The 22,625-nt window shown below is 40.6% G+C and overlaps 1 protein-coding gene across 2 annotated transcripts in view; it reads right to left on the reverse strand.

Annotated features, from left to right (window-relative positions):
- Window positions 1–22,625, reverse strand: part of dnah7 (dynein, axonemal, heavy chain 7) — a 55,999-nt gene that overhangs the window by 1,622 nt on the left and 31,752 nt on the right. Inside the window, exons 43-64 of one of the 2 annotated variants that reach the window (XM_034013875.3) lie at window positions 21,893–22,239; window positions 21,201–21,381; window positions 20,771–20,956; window positions 19,407–19,570; window positions 17,412–17,566; window positions 16,543–16,733; window positions 15,517–15,650; window positions 14,909–15,244; window positions 13,934–14,060; window positions 13,457–13,651; window positions 12,727–12,819; window positions 11,810–11,986; window positions 11,535–11,696; window positions 11,098–11,298; window positions 10,730–10,891; window positions 10,120–10,305; window positions 9,517–9,654; window positions 8,182–8,193; window positions 6,152–6,382; window positions 4,833–4,985; window positions 2,036–2,213; window positions 1,168–1,271 (exon numbers count right to left, since the gene is read on the reverse strand). In XM_034013875.3, coding sequence (XP_033869766.3) covers window positions 1,168–1,271; window positions 2,036–2,213; window positions 4,833–4,985; window positions 6,152–6,382; window positions 8,182–8,193; window positions 9,517–9,654; window positions 10,120–10,305; window positions 10,730–10,891; window positions 11,098–11,298; window positions 11,535–11,696; window positions 11,810–11,986; window positions 12,727–12,819; window positions 13,457–13,651; window positions 13,934–14,060; window positions 14,909–15,244; window positions 15,517–15,650; window positions 16,543–16,733; window positions 17,412–17,566; window positions 19,407–19,570; window positions 20,771–20,956; window positions 21,201–21,381; window positions 21,893–22,239 — 3,813 coding nt within the window. The remainder of the gene's footprint in view (window positions 1–1,167; window positions 1,272–2,035; window positions 2,214–4,832; window positions 4,986–6,151; window positions 6,383–8,181; window positions 8,194–9,516; window positions 9,655–10,119; window positions 10,306–10,729; window positions 10,892–11,097; window positions 11,299–11,534; window positions 11,697–11,809; window positions 11,987–12,726; window positions 12,820–13,456; window positions 13,652–13,933; window positions 14,061–14,908; window positions 15,245–15,516; window positions 15,651–16,542; window positions 16,734–17,411; window positions 17,567–19,406; window positions 19,571–20,770; window positions 20,957–21,200; window positions 21,382–21,892; window positions 22,240–22,625) is intronic. The other variant, XM_034013893.3, reaches the window with a different exon arrangement.

Below are 22,625 nucleotides of genomic sequence, written 5' to 3' on the forward strand. Positions count from 1 at the left end.
TAGACTGTAACAAGCAATACGTGGAAATGTAACAGACATACCGCTCAGTTGCATCTCAAGTGACACAAGATACCTTAGTGAAATGGAGCAATGTCCTAGTAGTTATTATTACACTGATGAAGCCACTAGCCGAAACGCTTGTCTCCTTGACTTTCTTATACATTTCTATGTTTTTGAAAGTGTGGATGTTCTATTTTGATCAGGCAAAGTAGGCTGCTAAATATTACTGTTTCCATTTGGTTTAAAAATAACCAACACATGATCTCATAGGTCAGTCTTGGGAGAAAGAAATGAATCACACCAGTGTAAACCTAAGAAGGATATGATCAAAGGAAGATAATTTGATGCTGGCTTTTCATGTTTTTCACGAGTTTCCTGAAGGACAATGAGCAATACCTTGATATAAAGATTATAAGGACAGATTATCTGTACCACCCAAGCAATACAATGATAACAGATTCCTTAGAGTAAGCGTCTCTCTTTAAAGAATCCTTCACTTTGTTGCTACTTTTTTCTACCAAAAACATTATTTTAATTATTTTCTGCTCCTGTCAGAATCATCAGAGCAAAGCTTCTGAATAAACATTAGCCCCGGATACAACATGAAATGTCACGGCTTTCAACATTTGTTTATAAAAAAAAAAAAAAAAAAAAAACACACCTTGCAGCAGAATGCATCATAATAGTTTATTTTATTTATGAGACCTAAATAATTGCTTGGGTGGCTCATATTCACTATAACATTACAGGTAAAGATGGTTGTTTTAATTTGGTTTGCCAACCAGATGTCCTTCTTGCATCCTCTTTAATTGACATAAATACTTGAGAAAGATTCTAGGGATAATAACTAGGTCTACATAGCTAATGGTTTGATGTTTGTCAGGGTCAATCAACTTGTCAATAAATTCAAACAGGATGGAATAGTCAGGGCAAGAAGGCGATTGGTAAGGGAAAGGTAAATACTGAACACGGGTATGGTGTCATGGAGGACTTGGTAAGGGAAAGGTAAATACTGACCACGGGTACGGTGTCATGGAGGACTTGGTAAGGGAAAGGTAAATACTGACCACAGGTACGGTGTCATGGAGGACTTGGTAAGGGAAAGGTAAATACTGACCACGGGTACGGTGTCATGGAGGACTTGGTAAGGGAAAGGTAAATACTGACCACAGGTACGGTGTCGTACAGGACTTTGGGATGAGACTCCGCCAGAACTTTCTTTTTCCTGTCCCAGCGAGCCCCGTCAAGAAACAGGCCTCGGACATAAACTCCTACAGAGAAAAAAATAAAAATAAAACTCTATTAAAGTGCCTCTGTATAACCCCCAGCTAACGTAAGTTAATTACACTTGCTTATGAAAAGTTTAATTAACAATCTGGTGCGACAGTAAACCCCTGGATAATTCCCCTCACATTTACTATGCCAGGATTATTCTTGGAAAAGTACGCAGCTTCGCTTTGCGGTCCTCTCGCCCAAACTGCATGACATCTCTTATACAATAAGAGGCACCCAACATACAATGTATACGCGTATAAACGAGGCACACTCCCAATTGCTGACCAGCAACAACTTGCATTGAAATACAAAGTTTTTATTCAGACAAGATTTCCATATTATTTTATCTCCACGTGTGATCCCTGTGTTATGCCTTTCTCAATGCTGAATAGGAGATTCAGTGTCTCTTGGGGTTGTTTGACGAGACGGGTTGCCCTCTATGCTAATTGCTGATTGTTATACATTTAAGTAACTGCTGTCTTCCTCATTAATACACTGGCACCTCATTTCTCTTAATATTGTAATTAGTAGGTCTTTTAAAAGAGTCCCTCTGCTTCCTTTTAACACACTGCTTTTGCTGACAAACTACATAATAATCTGTTATGAAAAGAGGCAATGTGTTATACTAAAAGTATTAAAATAATCCTACAGCCCCCATAAGGTCATACAGTTAGGCTATTAAATATGAAAATAAATCAATGATTCCATTAAAAATGTAAAGTTACAAGGATTCCAATACAATGTGCTGTGCTGTGCTCACCATCCTCGGGGGCCTGGTGGTACTCCTTGTCCTCCAGCACCTCATAGTCGAAGCCCAGCAGGTCGATGGGGATGGTGTACTTGCGAGCGAAGTTCTGCTGGCTGCCCGTCAAGAAGGCTTGTGTGAAGAAGAACCCAGAGAGCCAGAACACAGGGGGGGTGCCGTGATCATACCAGTCCTGCAGGGGCACACAGCCACGCACGCCATTAAGATACAGACAGTACTGTGATGTACAATCACTACCTTTCAAGTCATCTTCAGGTATAAGAGACTTTTGAAGTATTGAAAGCTAGTGATTGTATATCATAGTTAATCTAATAAACCATATCAAATATTCAAAACTGTTGTCCCTATTGCTTTGATTACTACGGCAAAAAACGAATCTGTTTCAGCTTTATTCTTGTGTCTGTTTTAATACGCAAACTATATTGTGTGCAAAATGTGGAATACACTGTAGTTTGGGGTCTTTGAAGGCTAATGTTCACACTGTTCAAAATGTATATAATTCGGATCAGGATTTTTTGTTTTCTAGAAAAAACAAATAGGTTGATGATCATCTGTTGCATTGCATCATGTGTGAAATGGCAAACAAATATTGCACATCGCTTGCAGTTCAAATATGTTTATCACCCCAATGCAATAGAGTTATGCTTTCAAATGCTCTTTACACTGGATGTATGTCTGGCACCACAGCTACGTCTGTCTATTGCAGATCCAACCCACATGCTGCTTTGCCAGGGGCCCTCTGCCCACGTGTTCTGCAAGCTTCAGAGCGGCACAGCAGACAGGCACTCCTTGCCTGTGTGGGCTGGAAGCAGGTGCAGGAGGGAGGCAGCCCTGCCCTGCAAATCTATTATATAAAAGTTTAGTAAATGAGAGTGGGATCATTTCCAAGGTGTGATGGTTGTTAAATATGTCTTCTGGATTGTGTGAAAAGGAAGACGGAGGATACAAACAATAATGCAGATCTTTTGAAAATAACTGCTGTGCAGATTTGGATGTTCAAAAGGGTCTATATTGAATGGATCCTACTCGTTATGATCAGTGTTGTTGTAATCAGTAACTAGATAGCCGTGGCAGCTGATTGACTTTCCCTCATGCAGACTGGCCTCAATCCAGATGGACGTGTGAAATGTAGTTCTCAGCCAACCTGTACTGTAGAGCCAATTGCCATGAAAATCAGTAGGAGAGTGTTGACTGCAACTGCATTTTAACTGCTTCTTTTTACACAAATTTGTCACCTCTTAGATTCTGCACATCCTTTAGTCACTGCATTCTGTAAATATTTGCCCAAAACAGTAAACTTTTACAAGTTTTTATTATACCCTGATACTATAGAAACATAATGTTATCTTTCAAGATACTGGTATTTTACCTCTGTTACGGGTTGTTTTTCTAGTGTCTTTTTTTTTTGCCTTCAATTTCAACTTCTCATCCAAAGATGAGAGTTTGTGGTCCTGAAAGCTAGTGTAAATACAGTGGTTTGCGGAAGTATTCACCCCCCTGCAAAGTTTTCACATTTTGTTGACACCTGAATGTACTCCACAACGCTTTCAAATTAGACTTAACATGCAGAATCTACACAAACTACTCCACTTTGACCCGAAACACAAAGCCAAAGCCACACTGGAGTGGTTGAACAAGAAGAGGATTAATGTTCTTGAGTGGCCCAGTCAAAGTCCTGACTTGAATCCAATCCAAAATTTATGGCAAGACTTGAAGATTGCAGTCCATCGACGATCCCCAACAAACTTATCAGAACTGGAGCAATTTTCCCGTGAAGAATGAGCAAAAATGTCACCATCCTACTGTGCAAAGCTAGCAGAGACCTATCCAAAAAGACTCATAACAGTAATTGCTGCAAAAGTTGCTTCTACCAAGTACTGACTTAAGGGGCTGAATACTTATGCAACCAGTAAATTTCATTTTGTACATTTTCTTTACAAGTTTTGCTGACATTTAACCTCCTCCTCATATAACAGTGTTCAGTTTAACCACTACAGCTTTGAATAAAAAGTTTGTTTGAAAAACTGTGCATACATTATTTGTAATTCAACAAAATGTGACATTATTGGTAAGGGGTGAATACTGCAAACCACTGTATATATTTTTATACATATTTTAGCTGATCCTATTATCACCAATAATGACATTCAATTTATTTTAAAAATTGCCCTCTACATCCCCAATTTGCTTACATTCTACCTGTAAAGTATTCACAACCATATCCTTCCTAGGTCTTCAGGGAAAAAAGGAAGTAATTAAAGAACACAATGGACAAAAAAAGAGTGCTTGAGTGAACCACAGTCAACTGCTCTCTGTAGACAACCATTTTAAAACCAGCCTAACACTGTACACCTGTGAAACACTGGTGTTTTAATTATACAACATTTTAATTAAAAAAAACAACAACAAAAAATGTAAAAACAAGGTCAGACCTACACTGCCATATCTAATTCTTAGAAATGTATCTTAAACTCTAGATCCAGACAATGAATAACATGCAGTGATGCTGGATACCGACTTCTTCCCTTTAGAACATGTTTTTTTAATAAAGTGTTTTGGCAAAGATAATTGATCAACCCTTTTTTTCTTTCATTTTTATAATGTCTTGCTGAATTTCACAGCCTTCCATTGTACTCTCCTGACATGTCTGCAGCATGACAATTAAAATAGTATGTTCACGACTTACTAACTTATTACAAATCACAAAAGCAAAGATATGTATGTTCTAAGCAGGGGATTGACTATATTGTACATGAATTCCAACCAGGTGTACTGCTCTCAGGTGACTCACCTGCAGAAACTTGAGCCTGGCCAGGAAGTCGTTAATATAGCTGCCCAGAGGTTTGAGGCTGGGGTAGGACTTCTTCATCCACATTCCCGGGATGCGCCCCTTCAAGATGCTGTTCACTACCTCCTCCAGCTCTGCAGACATCACCACCAGACCCTGCAGGAGCCACAGAGTTACACAGGTCTACAAATACTGGGGGGATTTCATCTAGAACTTCGAAACGCTTTCCAGCGTAAAACTACAATATAAGAAACAGTGCTTTAGTGTGCTGTGCAGATGTGATGGAAGGCTGAAGTCTAATTGTATGACCTTTTGGGGACCATAGGATTATTTGAGGTAGGCTGAGACCAACAGGTGCAAACCAAAGGTGTAGTGTAATGTAAGGTTTGTATTGACTAACATGGTGTTTGTTTTACTGTATTTCAAGCTTTGAATACTGCATAAAAAGAAAAGTTTTACCACTTCTAGCAATAGTGGAACAGTATAGTGTTTTTTTTTCTTCTTTCTGGCAGCTGCTTTCTCAATATAGAAAAAAATCCCAAAAGACAGGTGACATAAAAATAATTGAGATTTTATCTGCCCAGCATGACTTGATTAAACTGGGCAGAGGTTGTGATTTTTGCTAAAGAGGAATGACAGACAATAGCCGATAAACATTTTCACTATGATTTTTTCCAAATCCTCCTGCAATCTAAAATAAAAAAATAATATAAACCTTAACTATTCCTCAGTGGGTAGAAAGATAAGGAAAGAAGAATCTTTTGTTTATAAATGGCTGTGAGTTCCTAAATGCCTGAGGGGAGCTGTCAGAGATAATCACCTGTGGACTTATCCATACAAAATTAAAACCTTTTTTATTTTTTTATTGAGAAAACAGAGGGCATTCTATGACAGCTGGGCACTGGGGTTTCTTAATAAGAAAAAGAACAACTCTTTTCCTCTAGTGGGTCTGTAGGACTAAAGCTCTGTGCTTCAATGGCACCGGTTTGGGACTGTTCTATGGGGGGAGGGGAGGGCGGTGGGGGACATTATTATTATTATTATTTGTTTATTTAGCAGACGCCTTTATCCAAGGCGACTTACAGAGACTAGGGTGTGTGAACTATGCATCAGCTGCAGAGTCACTTACAATTACGTCTCACCCGAAAGACGGAGCACAAGGAGGTTAAGTGACTTGCTCAGGGTCCCACAATGAGTCAGTGGCTGAGGTGGGATTTTAACCGGGGACCTCCTGGTTATAAGCCCTTTTCTTTAACCACTGGACCACACAGCCTCCTTACAGTACTTTGAGGTACATGACGCATCTGAGTGTATTGACTGACCTTGATGGCTTTCTGGATGTTGATGCAGGAGTCCCGGATGGTTTGCAGCAGCTTGTTGAAGCGGCCCATCTCCTGCACAAGCACAGTGTTCATGCTCTGGGTGTAGGTGGTCGGGTATTTGCGCATGGAAGCCTCCACGTCAAAGTTAGCTGGCAGCTTGCTCAGGATGTCAGCCGCCACTTCAAACACCATGTCGTCTGAGGACTTGGCGTCTCCCCCAGAGGAGCGTGACTGAGGGGCAGGGAAAAACCTGCATCAGCTTCACATATATCAACTACTGTTATATTCCTGTAACTTGGAATGTAGGAAAATGGTTCAAACACGTGTTGCTTATCCCTGTTATTTACACCGCCTTCATATAGTCATATATGAATGGGACTGCATGCAACACTTTTTAGATCCTACACCATTCAACAGAAAATCCAGCCCACACTTTATAATGAACCAAGAGATTATCAAACTAATTTGTTGCAAACCAGGGTTGTATGACAGCCTCCCCTCAGGCGAGCAACATGAAGAACACCACTTAATAATAATACAAGAATAATGTTAGTAAAACAAGTTAATGTTGCTACAAACTACAGGTATCTGAAAAAGCCCATTTCTACTCTATTCCAATGTTTCTTTATTCCAGTATATACTGCACTGCACAGCATTGATGTATCAGTTTAAACAGCGTGTTAATGTTATTTAATAAGATGCTTTCAGGAAGAAATTTGCTAAATTACCTTTTTATCGTGTTGCCCACCGTGCACGACAGCTGAAATACTAATGCAAGTTTACACTACAGCAGTCTGTTTAAACTGAAATGCTGTGCAGTGAAGTCAGATATATCCCTGTCTACCAACACCACTAACCAACAACTGTGACTCTAAACCATTGACTAAGAAGGACAGAGAGGACACAGGAAACAGCCCTGGAGTGAGACCAGTAAGGAGGGAAGCCTGCCATTGCTGTACCCACTGAACTAGATCTAATCTCCATCACTCAGGATTTCCCTCACTGTTTACTCTCCCTTTGCTCAGGGGCCCTATATCCCCCTTATAAAAGTTTACCACAGTACATTTGCATTGTAATCTTGCAGTTTCCCATGGTTATGCTATGCAAAAAAAGTTTTATTTTTTTGTATGTGTGTAATCACTTATTACAATATCTTTAGATTGCCATAGCACTGTACCACTGTTTCTTTCTATGAATTACACTGAATAATTTGTAATTCAAATTATATATATATATATATATATATATATATATATATATATATATATATATATAACACTTCCAAAAGGCTTAGTTTAGCTGATGCAGCAAATTGCCAAAATACAAACTTTAAAGAAAAGTTTTGCTGGTTGATTACAAATGCTATTTAAAACCCACTTATCTGCCTCTGCAAGACTGTTTTAAACATGCAATTGTGTTTCCTTGCCAATAGAACTGCAGTAAATAACTAATTACTGTTGCCAGTAATTATAACTCTTGTGTGAGAACTAATTAATTAAATGCAAGTATTGTGAATCTAGACATTTGTGTGCTCTCTTCTTTAAATATGATCTACTGAGAACTACACAACTAAGCACAGTGAAATCCTGCAACCATTTGAACTCCTGTCCCCCATGCATGACATGCTTTTGAAAGAACTCACTGCCTAACTTAGCATTTTGTTCATCTATTGCTTTGTGGAAACAGCGATCGAGTCAGGCAAAGGGATTAATTCATTTTATGAATGCATACAATAATTAATCTAGAAATTCTCTAAATGGAGACTACTTACTGATATTTCTAAATCTCATCTCTCTCTCCTGCTCTGGCTCATACTTACTATTGCTTCACTGGGTCCTCCTACTGTACCTACCACATCCTAAACAGCTCGTAGGGAGATACTGTATAGCATGAGGGGGGTGCCTGGTTCTATTGATGCACTATGCTGTACTTACTGTTAAATCCCCCTGCAAGACAGATAGATGGAAAGAGGAACAGTGGGTGAAAGAGGAAGCAGAACACCGCTGAGGCTAACTGGATCATTTACTTACAGTGTTGTCACTCTGTCAAATGGGAAAGAAGCAAAAATAAACATGAAGTGATGGTTTAACATGACATAGTAACAACACCCCAAATCCTCTTGTAATACAATTGCAAGCAAGCAGTTGCCTAATGGCAAGGCAGCTGAAAATGTAAGGGTTTTGACCTAGCTTAGAATAACAGCAAGGTCCTGTACCAAACGTTCTGCCTGGCAAAACATCTGGAAAATACTGTCATCCATGTGCTCTCTTATTATATCCATTTTACTCTGAGGAACTTGTGATATTTTTTGCTACGTTTGTGTACTTCTATTGAACATTTTATTAAACTATGAATAATATTGCTCTATTTAAAAAGTCAATTGGTGACCAAACATCCTGTATTGATTAAGCACAGATTGTTCACAGTATAACCTGCACACAGATACTCTGCCACTTGGAAGAGCCTCTCCAGTGAAATGGCCAAAGTACACTCAAACAAAATGTCAACGTGTACTGCAAGTATGATTATAGTCATGGTTTGCCAGTAAAAAAAAATGAAATAGGCTAATAGAAGACTACACTCCAATATATAATCTGTTAGGATCAATTAAAAAAATGAATCTCAGTCAATCTCAGACAATAACAATAACAACAACAATAATAATAATAGTTAAATTATTTGTTATTTATAACTTGAAATTGCCTAAATAAAACAAAACATTCACTGAGTAACTGTTATATCCACCATAATTATAAATAATATCGTTTAAAATAAAGGTGATTATTGAAATAAAACAAAGCCACAACGTTAACAGATCTGCAGTCGGTAGCTATCCACTTTGCAACAGCACTGGTTATAGTATCGTATTTAGCTTGATTCATGGGTTTGCAGCGATCTTGAATTTCTAAAAGAGTACTCTGTTGAAACTGACGGGTTTCATTTGTTGTTGTATTGTTGTTGTCTGTAGCAGAACTACTAGAAAGTGTATTTTGAGAAGTGAAAGCATGTTTAGTACACAAGCAGTACAGCAGACTAGGTGTACTTCTGTGACACTGGAACTCACTTTGAGAGTAGATACAAGTAACCATCTTTCTAGCCAATGAACCGTCAGAAAGTTTTGTAAAAATAAACTTCACATTCACAAGTCCTTCAGTTTGAGTGCTTTGTTACATAATGCGGTTCCGTGACTAATTTTATATGCAAACGATGACTACACTCAATCCTGGCATGCACTTGAGTGTATTAAAATGGTGCTGCAGTAAATGAATTACGGTATGCTAAGAGGGACAAGACAGAGGACCTTTACATTGGCGACCCTCACAAGCCCCCCCAGTGCAGAGTAGCTCCCCCTATCTGCAGGGTACCTGGGTCAGCAGGATGCTGTCGAAGAGGAGCTTGGTCTCTGTCTGGTCCTTGGTGATGTCAGCGTTGGCGTTCATTCCGAAGATCTCTGGGGTTGGGTTCAGGGGCAGGGTCTTGGTGTACTCGATGTAACTGTTGTACTGCAACACAAATGGTGAGATTAATAAAAAGAGAAAAATAAATCAAAGCAGCGTGCATAAAACCTGAACAAAACAAAATTCAATATATAATGGAATTATATGGCATTGACAGTTTTTTTGTTTTAATCATTTGTATTAAAATACATTTAATGAATTGAAGCTGTCAGTGCAAGTATTTGATTAGTCTCATTTAAAAAAAATGCATCTCTGATTTGCAGTAATTGTAATTAGAATTCTCACTCTGACTAGGCACCATAAATACACCTCAAGACAAGCTGACTACCAAGACTCTGGAAAGATGAAATGACATGTCCTGATACGGAGTGGATTGAAATCGAATTGTAAAAAAACTAAAACAATATTAACTCTGTGAATTTGATGGAAAAAAAGAATAAATAAACAAATAAATAAATGAAAGTCCTTAATAAGGTAACAAGGTTTAAGCATGTAGCGATCAATACATACATCCCCCTCGGGAGGAGAGTAGTAGAGGCCGCTGGAGTCAAACTTGTAGTCGGGATTGTCTGTGATCTGGTTGTTGTAGAATTTGGCGAGGACGGTGCGCAGACTGCGCCGGTCCCAGTCGTCAGTCACACGGCCCCCGTAGTTACACTCGCCCGTCATGTAGCGTATGGCATCGAACGGGACCTCCTACAGAGATAAACAAGAAAAAAAAATCTGTGGTTTGCTAGAATACAATTCTAATTTGATAGAAACATGCAAGATAAAAACATGCCAAGGAAGTGAACACAGTACTCCCACGGAAACATTTTGAAATCATTCCTGTTGGTTTCCATCTGCAGCCTACCGAGATCAAACATATCTGAATTTGGTTTTCGTCTGCCACATGGATGTATAACGTGCAATTACACAAAATCCTACATACATATAGGCACATCTTTGATCCTTTGTGCCCAAAATTATTATACAATTTAGAGCAGACTGCAAACTAACTCAAACCCTAACCCCAATGTGCAGAGGTCAGGGTTAGGGTTAGGTTTACGATTCTGGTTCTGGTTAATTGATAGTGTTGTACTGTCGGTTTACCTGATCCCCTTTACCTGGTAACCCTTACCTGGTACTGGTTGAGGAACATGTGGAGCTGCTGGACAGAGATTCGCAGGTCTGTCTCATTGAACTCATATGGGATATTCCAACCCAGAGGACCGAACTTCCGTCTTTCCTGGACCAGGGCATGGAAGAAACACAGCCCATACAACAGCTTCTTAAACGCACCCTGGGGCAAGCAAAGAGACAAAGAATGGTGAATGGATGCCAATTGGATTTCCATACATACACATGTATACACAGTCTAGCCAAGATAGATAAACAAAATTATAGATTGAAACATTAGAACAAAACTATCAAGGGGATACGCTGTAACAGATAAACATAAAAAGATATACAGGGAAACGGACGGACAGACTCTGATTGTGTGCTGACCGGCTTGTTGCAGCTGTTGAAGAACTCGGGGTCTGAGATGGGGTCCATGAGATAAGAGCGTCCGATGTTGGCACGTAGGCCCTTGGGCGCCTCGTTGGTCATCTTGACACCGTTCTGCAGCACTGAGACAGGGAAGGTGGGAGAGGGATAGCTGGTCAGCCACAGCCGGAAGTCGGGGTGAGTAGTGTCAGGGTTCAGCTCCTGGGAATCAACAGTGGAAAGGACAAGAGGTCTGGTTGTGTCACATCTGTGTTTTATATTCCAAGCTCCACGTGTTTTTATGCAGGTTTTATGTGTTTACGGTCGAGAGGAATTATACAGAATACAAGTAATTTATTGTTGTTTGGGTGAACTGTAACAATTCATTCTGTTCTGCTTTTGCACTTGACACTTGAAAAGTTTGTCTAGTTTCTTTAGTTTTACTAAGAGTGGTTTACCTCGCAGACTTTCTCCAGCATGGGCATCCAGGAAGTGGCGAGGTGGCAGTTCTGCAGCACCACCCAGGTGCCCTCCTTGATAGCCTTCTCGATCATTTGCATGGCGATGGGGCCCTGACCCTGACCCAGAGACAGAGAGCTCAGTTTGGCACCGCCGAAACCCTGCAGGGAGAGGCAACACAGGGAAAACACAGTGAGCAGAAATAAGAACATGCATTCAAACAACCGCATGGAAGAGGAAGTGGAAAGAAAGGGGAAATGAATGCCAGTCTCACCTGGTCATCAGCAAAGCGCAGCAGTGCAGCCATGGGGTCAGAGCCAGGGGAGAGGATGAAGATGAGGGGGGCGCAGCAGTGACTGTCTCCGAATGCCTTGCCCAGGTCGAAGGGGGGAGCCTCGATGAACTTGCGTCCCAGGCTGTGAATCACAAACTCCTGCACCATGGGGACCACCTAAGATTCACAAGAACAGTGAGGAGAAAACAGAGCTTACTGTATTATAGCTTCAAAGAAAGAATGAAAGCAAGCTGTTGAGATACTCCAGTTCTGATTTAGGAATCCATTTGCAGCGTAGTAACGCGGAAAAACACAGATTTTCTATGCTGTCTGAGAATTTTTTGTTTTACACCTGGCGCGGGGCAATACACCGACAGATGCCTAATCCCGAATTTTCCAGCAGTGCCTCCGCATTCAGGCAAATTTAGCAGCAGTGCTATGGTAACGATTTATAATATATGGATACCACAGGCATAACACCTGAATTGCTTATAGATTCTAAGCACATTTTCAAATTTTGCTGGCAACTGTAAAATAAAAGCCACACTATCTTCCTACAAATAACGGCAATCCCACTGAAATCCATATAGATTTGAGAGCATTACTTTAAAGTCTTTCTTTCCATCGTCTCCAACTGATCCAACTCGGACGAAGGAAACACATATATTTGATCAAGACCAGAATAACCTTGACCCACACTCAATCCCCTTGTGAGGTTTGCTGCACTGTCAAGAAAGAGAGCTGAATACAGAATAAGAAATGTTATCTTTTTTTGCATGTCACACTTGACTGCACGCCGGGCTGAGTCTCCCTGCTCCTGGCGGGCTCTTGTCTGTGCCACTCTAATACCAGCTGCTGTGCTCAGCCTCTGCTCCTGGCCCCTAGGTTGGTGAGGAATGAGTGACGGGCAGTCCTACCTTGTCTGGCCGCAGGCAGCGGATCATCAGCATTCTCTGGAACTCGCCCAGCTTATCCTGCCACTCCTCAGGGAACGGCACGTGATGCGGTTCCTGTAACAATAAGACATAGCCGGTCAGTCAACAGCACAGTGTCACCTACCTTTCTTTCTTTCTTTCTTTCTTTAAGACAGTAAGCTGTGTTTCCTCCTCACTGTGAACCTTAGGTAATCTCCATGGTGGTTAATTAATGGGGGTCTATGTTAATGATTAACACATATATAAATACCACTGTCTTTTAACTATATATTAATCCCCCTGTAGTTTTATTGACACACCATTAAAACACAATAAAAAAAGGAATGTATCACAGGGAAATGCTTATTTGAATATGCTTTATATCACTCGAGTTGGTTTAGTTTCCTTTAAATGAAGTGATCCTAATGCACCAAATATATCACTTAATATGGTAATACATGGCTAATAGTGGCACTTTGTCATTTCTTTTTTTTCAGATCCTGGAATTTATCGACCTGCTCGATTAAGCAATATAATTAATCTATACCAGAAATCAATTTGTGTCGCTGCAACTAACCTGGTTAATGTTTGAATCATTTGAGTCCTACCAGACAGCCACAACTAAATACTTTTTCTCCTTGTTTGTGTGACCTTAAATACAAGCTTTCCTTTTCACATTTAAATATTTACAGTTTGTAGCTCCTGTATCTACAACCTCTGTTCCTGAACTCACCATGCTGTCATAGACCTGCTTCCAGCCCTCCTTCAGTCGTTCAAAGTCCCTGCGGATGTATTTGAAGGTCACCAGACTGTCCAGCCTGCAGATTTCGTCCCAGGAATTTGTTGGCAGCCAGGTGCAGGGGTTAGGGTGGGGATTATCCAGACCCACCCCCCCTGTCAGCAAGAACTTCCATTCGCTGTCGTCAATCTGGGGGCGGGACAAAAGAAAGCCACCTTAGAATAAACTCCTCAGTCTCTGAATCCGCTTACATGGATGCTGGTATTTTCAATATTAAAATGACTACATCAAACTTAGAATACTTGCGGCAAGCTTGATCTAATACTTTTGGTCTAATACTACTTTACCAATGCTTATTGTATATACTTTTCCAAGATACACTATACTCCCCAAACAATTGAACTGTGCCTCTAGTGAATAATTCCAAATATATTTTACTGATGGTTAAAGTGAGAAAGTGGGCTCACTAACCATCTTCTCATGCTTCAGCAGGTTGACGTTGAGACAGAAAGAGAAGAGCAGCTTGTCCTTCTCAAACAGCGAGCGGCACACGTTGACGTACAGAGAGTAGGTGAAGTGATCTCGCAGGATCTGGAGCCTGCACACAGGAGAGCGAGACACCATGAGTTAATTAATACCAGACACAGAAGAAATTATTTTTTTGTTCTCCTTGCGGCGTTTAGAGGTACTACTGCGGGTCATCATGGATTATGGACTGGATTTAAGACAATCAGCACACATGTTTTCTGACTGTTGGCATTGAATGATGCAGATTATACAAACAAAGCCAAACAATTCCATTGCATCTTGTTTCTTGGACTCCTGGGGGGTTTGCAACCATACTAAGAGATGCAATCTATTTCCAGACACTGTATGAAAACTACATCTGTTATAATGCCCAGTCTTAAAAGTGCATCATTAAATAGGATAAATGTGCAGTGTGTTTGTATATCCCCATACAGTATACACACTTAAAATAATTTGATTACCAACCACTTAGTCCTACTAGAGCCCTGTGGTCAATTACCCATAAAACATGAGCAACATTTCATTATCAATGCTCGACACAACCATGGAAACTTGGATAGTATAGGGGATTATAGAGGCTTTGTGTTGCTTTATTTTTTTTTCCTGCAATGATTGGTTTTTTTTCTTCCTTTTTCACAGATCCCTCCCTCAGGCTAAGAGGCAATACATAATTCAGGTGCAATTATGTCTTTCAGAATGGCAAACTGCACTTATATTTATTGATCTCAATTGTTAATTGTTTTTTTGTTAGACTATAATATAAATTGCTAAATCAAAACCAAACTAGACAATGAATTAGACAATAAAAAGGCAATGGGGGTGGGGGGGGTGGGGGTGGGGGGGTCTAGGGAGGTTAAAAATCAATGGTTATACCACAAGCTGCTACAGTGGAGCTGCACATTACTGGGAGGTGCTCACCTGGTGTCGAGGTTGTCACACTTCTCCGAGTTCTCGATGGACATGGTAAAGAGGTTGATGAACCAGGTGAGGGAGTACTGGTACATGGGCTCGATGTTAGCCAAGTCTGCGATGGAGAAGAAAAGGATGGAGGAGTGGATAGCGATGGGCCGGTAGCCCAGACGTGTGGCATCAATCTTCTTCTCCGTCACCTCGGCCACAGCCTGCTTCTCCGTGATCTCATTGGCCAGGACCTTGGAGGACGACAGGATCTTGATGGCTGTCTCGTCCTCCAGGATGTTGCCCTCTGATGATGACAGCACCTCCAGGATCTTGTCCTCGATCTCCTTTAACTGCCTGGGCAGAGGGCGAAAAATAATACATGCATAAAATACAATGTGGAACTTTCCCAATTTCTCTCATACATCGCTTACGTGCATTTTTACATTGACCTAATATAAATTACCAATACTTTGTTTCGGTTCTGAAGAAATCACACGATAAATGCAGAGAAAACAGGTGAGTCAAAGGGAAAGCAGTGTTTAGTTTCCGAGTCAGGTGTGGAGGAGTTGAGTTCTGGAGTCCTCACACGCTCTTAACATTTAACATGCACGATTATCCTAATGAACCTCTTATTCTCTGCGCCTTGTAAAATGAGCGCCTGCTTCTCCTCCTCCAGGTCGGGTCTCTCCCGTGCCACCACGATACCGAGGAGCTGGTCCTGCATGCCCTCAGGGGTGATCATGAAGTTCAGTAAGGTCACCTGGGAAGCACAGCAAAAGCATGCAGGGAATCTGATTAAATCTGACTCTAACTATTATCTTGGTTAGTATATACTGTTTTCAAAGAAAATGTAGTTGTGTGCTAGCTGTAACTTTATGTTTCAGTTTGAAACAGTTAAATGGGAGCGCTGAGAATCCTGAATACTGTTTCAATCAAGAACACACAAGTAGCTAAAACTGGGACAAAATGAAACAAGAGGCCAAGTCACATATTTTCACAGGATTTTGAAATGGACCTGCAGCTGTCCTGGACGTCCATGCAGCACATAAACTCGATTAGCACTTAACAGCTCCAGAGGGAGCCGGCAAAAAGTAGCAAGCGTTACGGGCAAGAAAGGGTTGAAAAGTCACTCGCTTAAATAACATGATGCTCCCTCCTAATAAATGGCTGAGCCATAATTAGATTTTTATTGACTAAGCGCTAGCGATGATAATGTCTGTAAGAGCCATCATAAATTTCAGAGCAGTCAACCAGAGACCATCCCCACCTCCCACCTCTTCCTCGGCTGTTGATTTAAAATTTGGCACGCTGAAAAACCTAATACACTTTGGAACAATGAATAAACATGAACGTCTTTGGAACAAAGGGATAAAAAAAGAAACAAAATTAGGCATGGGTGGAAGAGATTTTGGTTATCCTGCTGTTTTTTATAGATGTCTAGTGGAATAGTGGTGAGAGTGTAACATACACGTTCCCTTGCCATATATACACTACGAGTCCCAGATTCTGAAACCCTCAAGAACTACCTATACGGTGTGCCCATACCAAGTTTCAAGACTATTGAATGAGCAGTTCTCAAGATACTGCTAAAACATTTGTACATGTGCACACAGACAGGGGCACCCAAACCACACAGGCAGTGTGGTGCTGACCTTGACGGAGGTCTCGGGCAGGTAGTGTGGGTTCCTCAGCTTGGTGGTGATGTAGAAACGGAAGTCTGGGGCGTACTCTATGGTGGAGTCTCCCAGCCGGATACAGACACTGCCCCCCTGTTTGAAGGTCTGCTTGAGCAGCAGCGGCTCCAAGATGGGGTCCAACTCCTCCCCAATATTTTCCAGCAGGACTGTGAACACAGCACAGAAAGACAGAGAGAGAAACAAGAGACAGAGATCAGCACGGGCTGGCGTCCATCATTTGCACTGATGCATAACATTTAGCAAGGGTTTCACAACTGTTGCCCTGTTTTAGCAAATTTCCTAAGTTACAAATATTCATGAATATTAATAGTAAGACATTTTTTAAGGCTTTTGGTATTTTATTTATACCACCGCAGTACTTGGCAACATAAAAAAAACAGACAAACATATGTTCATAGCATTGTCTACCGCGTTAGCATTAGATAATTGCACACCATTATAGTTTCTCATTGTATAGCACTTCCAAAAGCTATACTGAAACCACAAAGGTTATGCATACTTAAAAGAACAGGGAACAGAAAACAAATATTTGTAACTGAAACGTGTGTGTGTGAGTGTGTGTGTGTCTGTCTATATATATATATATATATATATATATATATATATATATATATATATATATATTGGGGTTGGGTCATTGGGGTTTTATAAAATGACTGTGTTGTTGACTACCACCTTACCATTTTGAATCTTCTGCCTCTAAAAGCTCTCTTACCTAGTTACTCCCTTAACTTAGTAGCCATGTTTTTTTATACCAGCCTCTTTTGTGGTAAAGTGTGCCATCTTAAGGTGATTTCAAACACTACAAGCTCTGCACTGCTCACCAGGTGTGCCGAACTGAATGCAGTTCTCCAGTGTTCTCACAAAGTCAGAGTCACTCAGTTTGATGATGTGGAGGGTGTTGGCTTTCTCCATGTTCTTCACCCACTTGTTGGCCTGTCCCTGGGGGTCTATCATCAGAGGCCACCTTCTAGCATTCCTGAAAAGAGAATAAAAGGGAGATATTGGGTTTACAGGTGGTAAAAGCAGTAGGTTTCTGTCCAACTTTAGGTATTTGCAACAATATAAGGTATTCTCAAAAAGTACCAGTTTCCTCGTGTACTTTAAGCTAATATAGTGTCTATGTATATAGTTGTCAAGCTTTACCAAGAGCACAAAACAGTACAGTTTTCAAAAAATTGTAAGAAACATTCATGGCAACTGCTTTATATTTATTCACACAAAAAAAAATGCAATTTGCAGACTAAAGTAAAAAGGTTTGTTAAATACAGTAGTTGATGATTTTTTTTTTTTTTATATCAAAGGTAAGAAAACTAAAACAGATAAACCTAAAGCCTTCTCTTGAGTGTGACTTCAGAGTGAAGACTAGTCCCTGAGAGTATAAACTGACACACTCATCAGGACAGACTTTGAAGCAGCAGTGGAATTAGTGAGAGCTGCTAATTTCTGCTGCCTTCTTCACAGCTATCTTGTTATGTATGAATATTTCTTAAATCAATAAATTAATTATTTTGCCTCTACATTGACTCTACATTGTAATACACATAAAAAATATATTTCTAAACAGGCTTTGGATAGAAAAAGGCTTTTAAAATGTTTTCCTTGGTGCTGATGAATCATGAAAAATGTATAATGCCGCTGTTCAGATCTCTTGCAGCTTTTTGTGTGTTATTATTTTTTAAGTAATACTAAAAGTCTTCCTCAATGTCTTCATTTTTTCATGTATGAAGACATTAACCTTTTATAGGTATGAACTGGTAAATTGTCAGTGTCGGTACTGTTTGGTAAATTGTCGGTAATGTCTGGTAAATTGTCGGTAATGTCTGGTAAATTGTCGGTAATGTCTGGTAAATTGTCGGTAATGTCTGGTAAACTGTTGGTGTCGGTACTGTTTGGTAAATTGTCGGCAATGTCTGGTAAATTGTCGATAATGTCTGGTAAATTGTCAGTGTCGGTACTGTTTGGTAAATTGTCGGTAACGTCTGGTAAATTGTCGGTAATGTCTGGTAAATTGTCGGTGTCGGTAATATTTGGTAAATTGTCGGCAATGTCTGGTAAATTGTCGGTGTCGGTAATATTTGGTAAATTGTCGGCAATGTCTGGTAAATTGTCGGTGTCGGTAATGTCTGGTAAATTGTCAGTAATGTCTGGTAAATTGTCAGTAATGTCTGGTAAATTGTCAGTAATGTCTGGTAAATTGTCGGTAATGTCTGGCAAATTGTCGGTACTGTTTGGTAAATTGTCGGTAATGTCTGGTAAATTGTCGGCAATGTCTGGTAAATTGTCGGTGTCGGTAATATTTGGTAAATTGTCGGTAATGTCTGGTAAATTGTCGGTGTCGGTAACGTCTGGTAAATTGTCAGTAATGTCTGGTAAATTGTCAGTAATGTCTGGTAAATTGTCGGTAATGTCTGGTAAATTGTCGGTAATGTCTGGTAAATTGTCGGCAATGTCTGGTAAATTGTCGGCAATGTCTGGTAAATTGTCGGCAATGTCTGGTAAATTGTCGGTGTCGGTAATGTTTGGTAAATTGTCGGTAATGTCTGGTAAATTGTCTGCGTCGGTAACGTTTGGTAAATTGTCAGTGTCGGTAATGTTTGTCACATTGGCAGAGCTGGGGGGATGCAGTAACTGCAGGGACAGAAGGCAAACAGATTGAAAATGTAATGCATTTACTATGGAGGGGGTAATCTTCCAGTTATTAGGGTAAAATATGTGCCAATTGAATATTATTTACAGGTTAACCTGAAACCTGTTCCAGATGCTTTTATCCACTTCTCAGTGGTGCATGTCCCGCTCAGGCTGCACTGGACACTTACGAGATGATGATGGCGTTGTCAATGGAGAAACTGTCCGAGGGCAGGCCCGTAATGTTCCAGGCACGGATTTTCACAGGCTCCCCCAGACAGCCCATGAGGGAGAAATCTTCCGAACAGGGGATGTGACGGCTTTTACACAGAGCAGCCCACTCACATGCCTGAGTCTAAAATAGATACACATTGACAGCCACATTAATGCAATATAACTTTAAGATCTTATTATTTATATCTACAGCTTAACGCTGTTGATACTGCTGAACAGCAAATATCATTTAGTTACTTCTCTCCAATTGATTGGTGTTAACTGTTCACATCTTGTACTAAAAAGTGGGGATCGCAATAATAATGTATAAATAAACACCTTAATCAATATTTTGAACAGCAGAAAAAACACAATTGGAGTGTAATTTTTATTATTTGCGTGCATTATTATCATGGCTGTATAATAAAATATCTTCAGTTTACTTTTTCACAGTGCAACGAAGGTGTCTTTCTTAATAAAAAAAAAAGTAAATATCAACAACTTCAGAGAAATTGGCCTCAACTTCCGAGAGGAAGGTTTTTAACAATCTCTATCATTCCAGGTTCCCCCTTGGGGCAGCATCGATGCTCCCAACCTTGGAGGCCGATTGGTTCAGTCTCACCTCCGTGAGGGCAGCTCTTCGCGAGCCAAGGGGAATGCATGTCATCTTCCTAAAGTCACAAGCACATAATTCCTATTTCAAGTCCCAGGGCTTACACCTCACAGCCCTTGCTCCTGTCCTGTGAATGAACTTCACTAAGATCTCTCATTAAATATTAAACTATCTGGCATGAAACTGTCACATCAAAGAACACGTTCCACCAGATGCAACCTGCAACCGGCTGTGAGAATTTAAAGTGAAGGGAAATTTGCTGTATCCTTTAATGCCCCACCCTTTTAAGAGTATTGGGTTCTATATTTTCATCATTAGCAATTTATTTAAAACCAACTGAATTACCCTGTAAATGTCTGAAAGATCACATTTGAATATATATATTAAGTGTGTAAGAAATACATAAATAATAATAATACAAAATAGAAATAGCTCACTACTAGAATGTTTACCATTTCAAAGCACCTTTGTAATTTCAATACTACGAAATACAGTTAAATTCTTAAATAACTCATAAGTTAAAAATTGCAGCTCTCATTTATTAATTAGCTTATTTGTATCTGTTCGTGAATACAAACGACCAGAAGAGATGGTAACTGGAGAGAAAATGAGACACTTGACTGGTAAATCAATTGACTTTATAGTAATAATGAACAGGACTCTGTACAGTTTTATAGATCCGAGTAAAGGCTTAATGGTTCCTTTTTGTTGTGTTTTTTAATTATGTACCTGTCTGTAGATGGAGGTGAAGGCTCCCAGGTATGCCACGATCCCAGAAGAGATGAGGATGTCTCCAGTCAGGTTGTTGTACTGAATCCCCAGCTGTTTGGCTGTCACACTCCAACGGGTCTTCTCTCCTCCCAGCCCACCGATCAGCTGCTCTGCTCGTTCCAGCTTCTTACTGCACAGGTCCACCTGGGAGGCACAATCACACAACGCTATACCAAGGTACAAAGTCAACATTAAGAATCCCTGCAGGAAAGAATAAAGGCAAGGAGTATGCTTGGAAAGACTTGGAAAAAGACGTCAACATGAAACTAAAGTTCTCTGTTTTAACCCCACCACGTATCCCTCCAATGCCAAAGTGCCTTAACTACCCTTGGCCTGGAGGGTCCATCCTCCATGTATGTCCATCAGATCCTTAGCCTCTTTGCAGTACCTGGTTCTCTAGGTCAGCTTTCTTTGTTTTGTTGGACTCCAGTGTCCTCTGCAGCTTGGCCAGCTTGTCCTGGACCTCTTTGAGAGCGGCTTGTTTCTTTCGTAGACCCTCCATGGCTACCTTCAGTTCTCCCTCTGCCACGGCCAGCTTCTCCTTCTTTGGGGCCACCACCTTCGCCACTCTGTAAACAAGCAAGACATTTCTTCCAGACACCTACAGCCTGTCATTGCCTGGGAGACCCTGATATCGCCATTTAGAAGATTATGGAAATTAAAAGGATGCCTTAGTGCAGTGACAGACTTCGAACAACACTGGTGTTAGGAAAGGTGCTGGGGTTAACAGCCCTGTCCTTTGAACTGCCAAGAGCTTTTTGTTTTGACATCTTAATTGAAGCACTGAACTGCTGTGTGACTGCTCAGCTCAGCAGTGTCTTCAGTATATTGGCCAAATGGGTACATCTTTTACCATACCTGTGTGTAAAGTTTCAAATGAATAGCAATAAAAATAGATGACTGTACAGTGCTGCAGATCTGAATACAGAAAAGGAAATTGAATGGGCTTAACAGTTCCTTTTACCCTCTCAAGTCTGCTAAAATGTAAATAGTGTTTTTTATTGCTCAACTCACTGTAAGTAAAGGGCCCCCTCCCCTCGTGGAGTAACCTCCACACCCACACCAAGTGTAAGCTCTTACTTGTCATACGAGTCCATGGCAATGACCCACTTGCAGAGCCCCTCCGCAGCAGTGGAGGCGTTGCGGATCTTCTCGGGCACGAACTCGGGGTTGGTGATGTACTGCTTGCGGATGATGCTCATGTAGGCCGTGGGGATGTTGTCCTTGTCGTATTCGTGGAGGGACTGCAGAAACTTCATGTCCCCCAGCAGCTTCTTGGCAGGACCCCAGAAGTCCTCCACTTTCTTGCCTGAGCCCGAGGGGTCTGGGACACGGTCTGGCTTGATCCCCTTCAGGATACAGATTGCCTCCATCACCACCTTCACTCCAGCAGGAGGGCTTTTCATCGACTTCACCACTGTGATGTCCTGAAACACACAAGCAGCTACGTATTATATACTGACATTGACATACTAGAATGTGTGGCATTCTAGCCGTTCTCCTAGCCTCATATTCAAATATAGCAGGTACATAAATAATAAAGGAATATATCCCAATTAGTCCATTGTCTAGATATGGCAGCTAAATGGCAAAATTCTGTCATGTAAAATGTTTAAACCTCCTCTTTGGGAGACCCCCTTATGAATGTGTCTGTAGTGAAGTCAATAAATCATTCCTGGTGGAAAATGACAGAAAGATGGATTTAAATGATAAAAGGGATGACTGTATTGAGGCCCTACGTTGTTCAGCTCACTCCTGATCAGTGTGTCACAAAAAGATCATTTTTAATACTGATCAGTGTGAGCTGAACATT

The sequence above is a fragment of the Acipenser ruthenus genome, chromosome 10 (genome assembly GCF_902713425.1).
Source record: "Acipenser ruthenus chromosome 10, fAciRut3.2 maternal haplotype, whole genome shotgun sequence".
In the NCBI taxonomy this organism is placed as follows: Eukaryota; Metazoa; Chordata; class Actinopteri; order Acipenseriformes; family Acipenseridae; genus Acipenser; species Acipenser ruthenus.